We start from the raw sequence: 11,439 nt of genomic DNA, 5'->3' as shown, positions 1-11,439 counted from the left end.
GCGCAGCTTGCTTCACACAACTTCATTAGGCTGGCGTTGGCTGTCACACTTTAGCACGTGGCAGCTCATGCCGCCCAACTCTCCGATGCTTTCATGTTTTTTAATTTCTCTGACGCCGCTTTGCTCTCATTAATGCAACTTAGATTAATGAGTTAATTTCAGGAAAAGTTCAGCGCCCAGTTCACTTATTTGAAACTTCCCATGGAGAGTGATAAAATATGCCAGTGCAGATCACGCAGCATGAGAAAACGCTTCAGTTATAGCTTTGGTCAAACCTCAAGCACGAGGAACTTTTATTTCATTTTTTGTACTCCATGCAGTTTTCGGATGAATGAAAATGATCGGCAGGTTGTGCGAGTGTACCTACTGTTGTGTCCAGTGCACAAATTGTCAAAATTGTTGGTGACCTTCCATTAAAGTGGAAGTCAACCCAAACCAATTGTTTTCTTTTTCAAGAATCCGTTTTATGCAGGCCCACTAGTTTGTTTCAACTCGTGGGCCTGCATAGAACATATTCTTGAAAAAATATTTTTGGGTTGACTTCTCCCCTTTGACGGAAGACGACTTTGCAATAGTCACTGAAATAGGTTGAAACTGGACAAAAGCAATAACATATAAAAAACAATGTGAGCTTGAATTTTGTGACCCATAAGAATTATTTCAAAATGCAAGCTTGTCATACTGACTGGGACAAAAATGTTAGCGTGATGTCATATTTTGTTGTGTAACCTTTCAAAGCAAATACTTCTATCAAACAATTTTGAAAAATGTCAGCGAGACTTGTGCACCTGTCAACAGGTATTTTGGCCCTCGGGTGCTTTCTTCAAGCCGCGTGTTTCAGAGCTATGTTGACATAGCTGCGTGTTTTCGGTCTTGATCCAATTGGAGGGTCCATGACCTACGTGCATGAAATTCTGGTCTATTTTCGGTGACCGTTGTGGGTTTTTCTCTTTCTGACGGAAGGTAACACCAATTTTGTGTGGAAGGCAGCCATTTGGAGAAGGCCCCCTTCAAAACGCGAAACAGCTGCAGCAATTTGCTCGCAAGGTGTGAGCCAGAATACCTGTCGAGAGGTGCATAAGGCTGACAGTTGCTGAAATTAATTGCCTTGGCAGTTAATTGCCTCTTAAGGTACATGGCGTTCCCAAGAAATTGACATTTGAAATATGAATCTCGGAGTAACGCCATGTGTTAGTCAAAAAAAAAAAAAAAAAAAGGCTTCTTGTTGAAAAACAAAAGAGGTACACTATTGATCAACATTCTAACAAAGGGATACAGATTTTAGATCAAGTTTGACATAAGCTTTACAATTGTTGATTTTGCCTGTGACACCGTTTTCTCTTTCACCTTCCGCTTTGCATGTTTTGTGCTCCGTCCAAATCTGTTTTCCATATTTGAATTTCACTTCTTCACAATTGCAGGCTACGCACTCGCTTGGCTGCGTTCTAGCATATTCAAATGCACAAAATGCTGTTGAATGTCATTCAGATTGTTCAGCCTTAAAAAAAGTAAAACATTAAGCAAACATTAATCTATAAACTTGAGTTTAACATTAAACTTACTTTGTTTTTGCACCTCATTAGAATATGATCTTGCCTGGCTGTTCCTTAACGTAATTCTGTACCAATCACTTTTTTTTCATCAGCTCATTTAGATTCTTTCATAACACTTTTCTTAGTTTCAAGTTAACTCAAAGGCCGTTGACCAATTTTGGAACATGTGCATAGGCAGTGCTTTGTCTTTTTCCAATCCCAGTTAAAAGTGGAGAAATTGAGCTTTTTTCCAGAATGCCAAGGCGACACATTTTTCTTAGACGTGAGTGTTTGCAGAAACTACCGGATGGACCTGGGGCTGCCCGATTATGAAAAAAAAAAAAATTAAATGAAAATATTTAAACGTAAAAAAATATAGACATATAAATGTAAGTAAGTTCCTTTTGGACCAAACAAAACTGATTAAATGTGTCATTATAAAAATTTCAAAGCGGTGCAAATGTATCAATTCATGCATGATTTCCTTGTGTAAACAAGCATAGTGCATTGGATATACAGTAAATGCAGATTAATAATCGGTTTTCACGATGGTGCCAATTTTGTCATCGTGGAGTGTGATAATTGTAATGGTTATTGAATTTCGATTAATTGCACAGCCCAAGTTGGACCCAAGACGATCAATCGAAGTGTTTACACCTCGGAAGCAGGCAGGCATCATCATTATGCAGCTCACCTGCTCTTATCGACCTCCCGCTTGGCATGTGCGCCGACGTCACGTCACGTCGCGTGTGCGTACGGGACGTGTGTGCAAATTTGGTTGTAGCATAGCGCACACAAGTGTCCGGGTCATGTAGCAAAAGAAGAATAGTGCGCTATCAGCGACTATCCATGTTTGAATGAATCACCGGCGCCGGTCCCGTTGCGACATACGTCACGATACGTTTGCCGTGTCCACCGCTTCTAGAAGCTTCTGTTGTTTGGCTGATAAGACCAGTGCAGCTCCGCCGGGCCGGCCGAATAACTTCCTGAACACGCTTTGAGCCCCAGCCTGAACTGAACTAGCTCTCGAGAACAATGATTAGCCAGCGAAGCTGTTTGGATACACATTCCTGCCTCGTGCAAGACTTTCCCAATAGTACTTCCTCAAATATGTTGGAAAACATCACAGTTGAGAAAAATCTTTCAAGGGCGGGGAAATTGCCTCACAAAGGGGCCATTTCTCGTTGCTCATTTAAAGAAGACGACGAAAAAGTTTGAATTAATGAAACAAAGAAGTCGTCTAATGTACTACAACGGTGCTCTGAAATTGGTTAATCAAAGAGTTTGTCATTTTCATTTGAAAATCTTACTAGAATCAAAGGCAGCTGTTTGAATTTGGGTTTAAAAATAAAGGCACACAATCAAAACAAGCAAATAGGTGAAAATAATTTGATGATAATAAAGTTCTCTCTTGAATTGTTCAAATTAAGTGAATTTTGTGCACCACCCCCAAGGAAATTATATTTTATTGAATTTATTATTATTTACAGTATATTTTTTAATGTTTTTATTTATAAGATTACAAACCCCAAAGGGCAAGAAAGAACCTGTGACATTTCTGGTGCAGATCCAATTAAAGGTGCACACATTCCATGGGGTGGTCCAGACTTTACGTGGAAACTTGTTTGGATATCCGGAAAAAAACGAACGCACTGTCGGATTGATTCAAACTATGGTCTTAACAATGCATTTCTGAAAAATAGAAATGCTATTACCACTTTGAAAAAAATATATGATAGATAGATAGATAGATAGATAGATAGATAGATAGATAGATAGATAGATAGATAGATAGATAGATAGATAGATAGATAGATAGATAGATAGATAGATAGATGGATAGGCCCCGCCCTTCTTCCTGCCATGCCCTCGTTTACATGACAATTAATAGGAAGTGGAAGAAGACTCTCTTGTATAAAGTCTATTAATCACTCTGGAGGAGTCGGTTCATTGGCTCACCCTCCGGCGAGGGTCTCCGATCAATCAACGGGCGCTGCTAATGTATTCATGGGAGATGTAAGACAGGACTTGTTTGACAGTGTTCCTGAGCAGGAAGAATTTATCAAGCCAATCCTCGGCAAGGCCCCGTCCGGGTAACCCGCCTCCCCGACTCGGTGCCTTCTGCTTGAGAATCAAAGGGCGCTCATGAAGTCTGTACAAATATTAGCAATGTGTCAAAATATGTCCCCTCATTAACGCATACGGCCTAAAGCCCAGGGCTCGGCATTTGCCAGGGAGGCTCGGAGTGTCGTACAAGGCCTCCGCAGTGTCGGCCCGTGTCGAGACATCGCTCCCTCGCCATCCTCTCGGAGGCCGGAGAAAATGCGTGTTATGAGTTGACGCCGGGCGGCGAAATTCCGTGCTACACCGCCGACTAATGTACAAAGCTGAGAAAGAGCAGGGCCCCCGGGTTTGGCGGGCCCCTGACAGTGACGCGCGAGCTGGGCGGGGCGACGTGGGGCGTCAGGCTGGTAGAAAGCATGCGGCTGTTGAGGTCAGGAAGTTTGCTTAAAATGCTAAATTGAAGCCATCGCCAGAGCGGATTCAAAATACACATCACGATAAAGAATAATGTTGGAATAAACGGTGGTGTTATAACCCCAATCATGAGGTGATTTGAACCAATGACGTAATGGTAGCTACAACAACAGTACATGAATCTGTTTTCACTGTAAAAAAAAAAAAAAAAAAAAAAAAAAAAGGGCAGATTTTACGGTTGCCCAAAAGCTACCATTAAATTACGGTAAAACATTTTCAACATTTACGGTACAAAATGTACTGCTACTGTTCATTTTACTCTTAAAAAATGTACTTAATTCAAGATGTTACCATGAAAAAACAGGTATCGAAATAAATACATTTAAAAATCAACCCCAAAGGCTTGTGTGTTCAATGAAAATAAGGGACATTTTCGCGATAGCTTTATAAACGTAAAAATGTAGTTTCAGTTCATTTTCGTCTTTTTAAAAAGTATTGTCGTTTTTATTCGATTTTGTCAACAAAAACGTTTTTGCAATTTTTGTTGTATTCTGTCAGCTTTCATGAACTATAATAACCTCGGTGAAAACCCAACTATTTATGCTTCAAGCCGGAAGCATAACCCACACATCCCAGACCACAGAATAATTACTCAGGATCATATTTCGGAAGCATCCGACAACCAGGTCTTTGCTGACTTTGATCGAAAGACGGGTGGGGGGGGGGGGGGGGGAAATGCAATGTTTGTCGATCGTGTATTGTATACACTAACAGTTTGTTTCTTGGTGGATGTCTGCGCTCCACTGAGTGCCATCCCAGTTGTAGACGGTCATTCTAGAACAACTGTCCTCCGATGTTTCTCACTAAAGAAATTTGGACTAACTTGGACGCGACGACCGCGGCTCACTTTACGCTCGCCACGGCGAGGCTCAAAGCCGTTTTATGGAGGCGAGCGTGCATAAATCCCCTTTTTGCAGATGCTTTGTCCCGAGGAGCAAGTGAAAAAGAGGCCATGCTCGGCTTCAAAGCCGCATTTCCATAATTGCCCTGTAACTCGGGTCTGTCGGGGGGGCTGAGAAAAGCGCAATCTTTCAGCTGGCTGAACGGCAAAAGAGTTCACCTACCCTTCAACCGTCCCCCCCCCTCCGCCTTTGCCTCTGGCCTATGAGCTCAGCCCCCCCACCTTTTTTTTTTTTTTTTTTTAACCCCCACTTGTTGCCCGAAAGAATTTCTCCCGCTAACCTGCCTGAACAAAAGGCATGAAATTGGCAAGCCTCCCTCTGGAGAACGTCACTCACTCCTCTGGGCCTTTTGTCAACAACAACTCGCGGGCTGTTCTTTAACTTTGGCACTTTCTCTCGCGTTCTCAACTTATGGGCTGTTCTCAACTGGTTCTTTGGCCTTCAGAGGTGCGTGCTCCTGCGGTTCGGGGGGGGGGGGCGCGGGCTATCGGACAGTGGCTCATAAAAGGATTAACTTGGCGCACAAAGACAGTGGTGGGCTTCTAAGACTGACTGGGGCCACAAAGGAGGTGATGTTTGTGTGTCTCTGAGAGGGGAAGGAGGGGACTCGACAGAAAGGCTGGATGAGGTGAAAGCGCAAGGCTGACCCTCTTTATTTGGAGCTTCTTCCAAGGTGGGGTTGAGGGGGGAGGCCTATGCCTACCCCCATCTCCTTTTCCAATGGATCACCCCGGTGTTTATTTACTCCGAGCTTATTCACACGCAGGGGGCCCTCTGATGGCTCCATCGGACCCCCTTTTCATTCTGTCCGAGGTTGGATCAATGCGACGGATTAGATTTGCTGTTAATGGCTCCATCTTTTTTTCTTTCCAGCGGCCCTACTGAACAAAACAAAAACATTTGTTTTGTTTTTGTCTTTTTTTGGGGGTGGGGGGGGGGGCGTAAAAACTAAGGAGGCAGTTACTGTACTTCCATCCATCCATCCATCCATTATCTTTACCGCTTGTCCTCACAAGGCTCGCGGGCGTGCTGGAGCCTATCCCAGCCGTCTTTGGGCAGTAGGCAGGGGACACCCTGAATAAGTTGCCAGCCAATCGCAGGGCACACAGAGACAAACAAACATCCACACTCACAATCACACCTAGGGGCAATATTTTTTTAGAGTGTCCAATCAACTTTACCATGCATGTTTTTTTGGAATGTGGGAGGAAACCGGAGTACCCGGAGAAAACACACGCAGGCACGGGGAGAACATGCAAACTCCACACAGGGAGTCCAGAGCCGGGGATCGAACCCACGACCTCCGAAATGTGAGGCGGACGTGCCGCCAGTTACTGTACTTTTCAATCATAAATATCAGTGATGCGTCATCATCTCAAAAGACCCAGAGAGAAGTTTTGGCTTGCAAGAGTAACCGATGCAAGACGACAACAAAAAAAAACTCAATTAAGAAACACAAATTGTCATAATGTCTAATAAATAATGATTGTTTTTTATTTTTTATTTTTTTATTGGTTCAGAAATTCAGAATGACTATAAGAATGTTTGGTGATGTATGCTGAAACGTATAACACAGACTTTTATTTTTTAATATACTATGAATAAATCCCTCATTTTATGTCCCGATCGCAATCTTATTTGGTGGCGATGAAGCAAATATCCAAAGTATAGGGTTTTTGTTTTATTGTCTCTAAGGACTCCCCCAGCCCCCTCCAAAAAATAAAAATAAAATAAAAATAATGATTTCCTGTCCACCTGCGCCCCAATAACTGTTCCCCCCCGAAATAAAACCTTCTGTTTAATGTTGGAAACAGGAAGGTAGGTAGAAGAAATAAGAAGGAGGGAGGGCGAGGGGGTTAATCAGCTGATGCCACTTGTGAATATTCATGATGGTTCTTAGGGAGCTTCTCAAAATGGATAATTGATTGGACGGACGCATGCGTGTTTCGAGCCAATGGTGAAGACGTTCAAACGCACTTGTCAGTTGTCACTATTCTGTTTTTAAGCATAAAACAACTCGGAAAATTAAATACGCACGTAAAGATTAAACAGGAGGGGCTGGGGGTCATATAAGCAGTTGGTTTTTTTTAAGGTATTTATTTTGTTATGTATGCATATTATTTCAAACTACGAATTTGTAAAACGTCTGACGCGATTGTGTACGCTTGGCTATCTTTGGGAATTTCTATGCCCTGTGAACGCATCATTTTACCCTTGTTTAAATATTATTACTGTTATTTTTAAATGTTTTCAACTTTTTTGTAACCATATTTTTTTGGACTTTGGATCCAGATAAGCTATTTATTAATCAATTATTTGTTAAAGCAAAAGTACAACGAAATTCGCCATTGAAAAGCTTCTTTTTTTTTTTTTTAGATCTTAATTACAACCACTTTCATTCATTTTCATCTTAGCCATTTACAAGACGTTTTATCCACAAAACGACTTTTCCCCACACACGAGTTTTCTTTTAAATTAAAACTCTTCATTCCAAAGTCACCACTTGTGAAAATTGTTATTTTTAACCATTCGGGCTTGTTTTTTGTCCAACTCGTTGAGTGAGCATTTGATTCCCACGTTAAGATTGGCTGCGTAAAATGAAGCGCACTGAAAGAGTCAAAACTCATTTCCCCCTCATTGCATTTGCAACCGCAACAGTCGATTTAGTTGGTTTACATGAAGAAATCTCAAATACGCGCGAGTTCAGCGCATGCATAAGCAGACAGAGTGTGTGTGAGCGTGTGCTGCTGCTGTGTGTGTGCAGCAGACTGTAGAGGGAGCTCCAACACCAACTTTAACGCCCTAGTGCACACACTCACTGGGGGCGCAAACACAAAATAAATGACGTTATTATTAGTTTTACACCGACGATAAATTACAATTATAGGGGCGTCGTTAATTGAGGGTGTGTGTGAAATGCGTGTGCAGTACAAATGGAGCATGATGAGAGCTGGGAGTTGCATGGTGAAAATGAAAAGAAAAAAAATCCACCTTGAAAAGAAAGTCAAGCATGCAGTGTCTTTATGGAAGCTGTTCAAATGTTTTTAATGCGAGGATAATCCCAAAATATTATCCAAATTGTATTCCGCAATATTTCTCAAGATTTAAGTGCATCTACTGCAATTGTCTATAAAAAAAAACTTTTTTTTTTTAAAGTGACTTTAAAGACAAACTGTCCTCCTTAAAGTTGCAGCAATTCATTTATTATTAGCCAAAAATATAGACTTTTCTTGTACAATTTTGGTTCACAAGTATGTACATATTCTTAACTTTATATACAAAAAAATAACATCAAATCGTCACAAATAAAAAAGAAAACGGGAAAAGCAAAAAAAAAAAAAACTCACAGACTACACAGGGTTCATACATTATTACATTAGCATTTTTTTTTTTTACACAGGACATGCTTACAATGTAGCTATACACAGATGGTATTATTATCTATTTTACATTCCATATTCAGATTGAAAGAAATAAAAAAAAGCAGAAGAAGAGGCCTGGGAATTAAAAAATACGGAAACACGCAAAAAGTGGCAGTCGCCTTTTGAAAAAGAAACAATGACAAATCAAGCTTGTACAACAAAATGTCAAAGAATTGACATTATTTCTTCAAACATAAAAACGCTGTGTAGCCAAAAGGCACTAAAGATTCCCTCTTGAGTGGCCACCCAAAAATTAAATTGTCATGACTGCCTATTAATAGAACATTTCTATGCATTGGACTGTTGCTGGCTTACATTGTAAACAATAATAAGAATAATGCAAAAAAAAAAAAAAAAAGAAGAGGGACGTTATTAAGATTATTTTAAAATGCTTTCTAGTCTGCGCACACACACACGCACGCGCGCGCGCACACACATCGTGTGTGTGTGTGGCCCACAGAGGAAAGGATCCATCACCAGGCAAAACAAAAATGAGAGAGAGGGAAAACGAAACGAAAAAAAAACGAGTGGAAGTGGCCTTTGGAGTCTTTTGCGCGTCCACACACACACACACACCAACACGCACGCACGCACGCACAAACACACGCGGTGGTTCTCAGTGTCGTGGACCGGTACCTGTGAGCGCAGAGTCCGCACCGGCCCCGGCCCCGGCCCCGGCCCCGGCCCCGGGCCCGGCCCCGGCCCCGGGCCCGGCCCCCTTGTCGTCTGTGTGCCGACCGCCTCCGTACAGCGCCAGGCCGCCTCCGGCCTGGTTGGCCAGGCCCAGATAGTGGTTGGAGTTGAAGAGGGCCAGCTGATGCGCCGAGAAGGCTCGGTTCGTCCATGACTGGATTTTGCCCACGGCGGGACACGACGCAATGAGTCTGTGCGGGGCCATGAGGCCGTGTTGCTGGTGGGAGGCGGGGGGCGTGCAGGGAGTCACTTGCGGGGACTTGCGCGGGTTGTCCGGGGCCGCGGCCGTCTCCGCCAGGGACCAGATCTTTGGTTTCTGGGCCGGCGCTTGGCTGTTCTCCGAGGGCGGGGAGCTGACCGGACCCGAGTTGAGTTTGTCCCCGTCAGGTTTGATCTCCAGCGGAGACGAGCCGCGGTGGTGGATCTGGAGGTGGTGGTGGTGATGGTGGTGGTGGTGGTGCAGGCCCGCCTTGAGAAACCTCTGCTCGGGTAAATCCTCATAGCCGTCCGAACCCTCCGAGTCGCTCCTCGCGTCAATTTTGAGTTCCGAATGCAGGTCGTCCTGCTCGTCCAGATCGTCCTTGCTCTCGATATTCTCCGTGTCGATGTTCTCGAGGTCGATCTCCTCCTCGTCCTCGCGCTTGTCGCCCTCCTCGCCCTCGTGGTCGCTGGGGTAGACGTTGCCCTCCTCGTCGGTTCGGTTCCGAGGCGCCCACGTCATCTTGTTCTCCTTCTTGAGTCTCCGGCGGGCGTTGGCGAACCAGGTGGAGACCTGGGTCAGCGTCATCTTGGTGATGATGGCCAGCATGATCTTCTCGCCTTTGGTGGGGTACGGGTTCTTGCGGTGCTCGCTGAGCCAAGCCTTGAGGGTGCTGGTGCTCTCCCGCGTGGCGTTCTTGGGCCGGGACGGGTCGCCGAACTGGTACTGGCCGTACGGGTAGAAGGCCGGGTGGTGGTGGGCGAAACCGGCGTGCTGCACTCCGGGCCCGTCCTTCAGTTCGTATTGGCCCCCCTGTGTGCATTCACAACACTGTTATAGGTCTCTTCCTATCTATTCGCCATCGCGATCTCAAACGTGTGTGTGTGTGCTTATTTTCTCCATTTTTATACTCAATCACATGTAACTTTATTTTACATTTGTATCAGCATTTCAATCTTTTTTTTTTTAACTTATTCACTTCGATTACTGGTGATTAATGATATATTCAATTTTAAGAGTTTCAAACATTCGTGGGCTTGTTTTTTTTTTTTTTTTTACCTTCTACGTTTATAACGACTTTTAAACGAGGCTCTACATTTTTTTTTTTACTTTCACACTCAAGTGCAGTCCCTTGTAGCACATGTTCTTGTACATGTTGAAGTTTTTCGTCTACTTTTAAACCCCAATTACGTCACGTTCAATCCATTGTTTATGTTTTGACACGTTTAAAGCAGTTATTGGACCGTGTTGTTTTCAAACTGCAGGCACTTGAAGTGCATTTTTTTTACTTCGATCATTTGATACGTTTATCACTGTGTTTAAACATATCGGATTATTTTGTACTTTTACAGCCACTGCCAATGAATCATTCACTTGATCTCGCTTGTTTTAAAACACATATTATATGTTTCCCCCCACATGTTTGCACTTCCATACATTTACTTCACTTTAGGACGTGTAATTCGACCCTTTCTGTTGTGTTCGTGCATTGTTTATCGAAAATCTTCTGGTGCGGGTTACTGTGTAGTGGCATTAATTTTTAAACCACTGACAACTTGTTCTCCACAAAAGTTGCGTGGCCTCGGAAAAGAAAGACGCGTATTGGATTTTGGGCGGGTTTTCTTTTCTTCTTCTTTTTTTTTTTTTTTTTTTTTGGAAGCGGCGACTTACCAGCTGGTTGAAAATGGAGATGTCGTTGGAGTAAGGCAGGAAGGCACCGTAGCCCTGCGCGGCGGCGGCGGCGGCGAACGGCGCTCCGTACACGGACGAGAGCACGTTGGAGAGCGCGCCCGACGGACTGAGCTCCGCGGCGGCTGCTGCGGCCGCTGCGGCGGCGGCACTGCGGGCGTTGCCGGCCATGCCCTGGCGCTCCGGAGGGTACACGGGCCGGATGTACTGGTAGCCCAGCTGGGGGAAGGACATGGCGGCCGGCGGCGGAGACAGGAGCGAGCGACAAGTAGGAATATCCACTTTTTTGCTTGTTGGGTTGTTAGAGTGTGGAAAGCATGAGGGCCGAGGGAAGGAAGAGTATTTCCAGTGCGAATGCTGCGCTCTCTTCCTCTTCTTCTCGCCGTCTCCTTCTTCTCCTTCTTCTATTGATCTGGATGGACTAAGGTCAGGTCCTTACAGATTGCTTTAGATTATTGGGACTC

At 44.0% G+C, this 11,439-nt stretch overlaps 1 protein-coding gene across 1 annotated transcript; it reads right to left on the bottom strand.

Annotated features, from left to right (window-relative positions):
* Positions 1–8,153: 8,153 nt before the first annotated feature.
* On the bottom strand, positions 8,154–11,439 carry irx3a (iroquois homeobox 3a). The gene is made up of 2 exons (XM_086025596.1): positions 10,958–11,439; positions 8,154–10,099 (listed from the first exon to the last, which is right to left on the bottom strand). The coding sequence occupies exons 1-2, from the start codon at positions 11,207–11,209 to the stop codon at positions 9,011–9,013; spliced, it is 1,341 nt and encodes a 446-aa protein (XP_085881722.1). The 5' UTR covers positions 11,210–11,439; the 3' UTR covers positions 8,154–9,010.

The sequence above is a fragment of the Filicampus tigris genome, chromosome 3, assembly GCF_054856515.1.
Source record: "Filicampus tigris isolate MCC_2025a chromosome 3, RoL_Ftig_1.0, whole genome shotgun sequence".
In the NCBI taxonomy this organism is placed as follows: Eukaryota; Metazoa; Chordata; class Actinopteri; order Syngnathiformes; family Syngnathidae; genus Filicampus; species Filicampus tigris.
The sequence above is the reverse complement of the archived record's forward strand: the minus strand, read 5'-3'. Positions and strand labels throughout refer to the sequence as shown.

Excerpts from the sequence above, each read along its gene's own strand:
- irx3a (XM_086025596.1), bottom strand. The coding sequence starts at position 11,209 with ATGTCCTTCCCCCAGCTGGGCTACCAGTACATCCGGCCCGTGTACCCT. Across the intron at positions 10,100-10,957 it reads TCTCCATTTTCAACCAGCTG|GGGGGCCAATACGAACTGAA; the intron begins GTAAGTCGCCGC and ends GAATGCACACAG.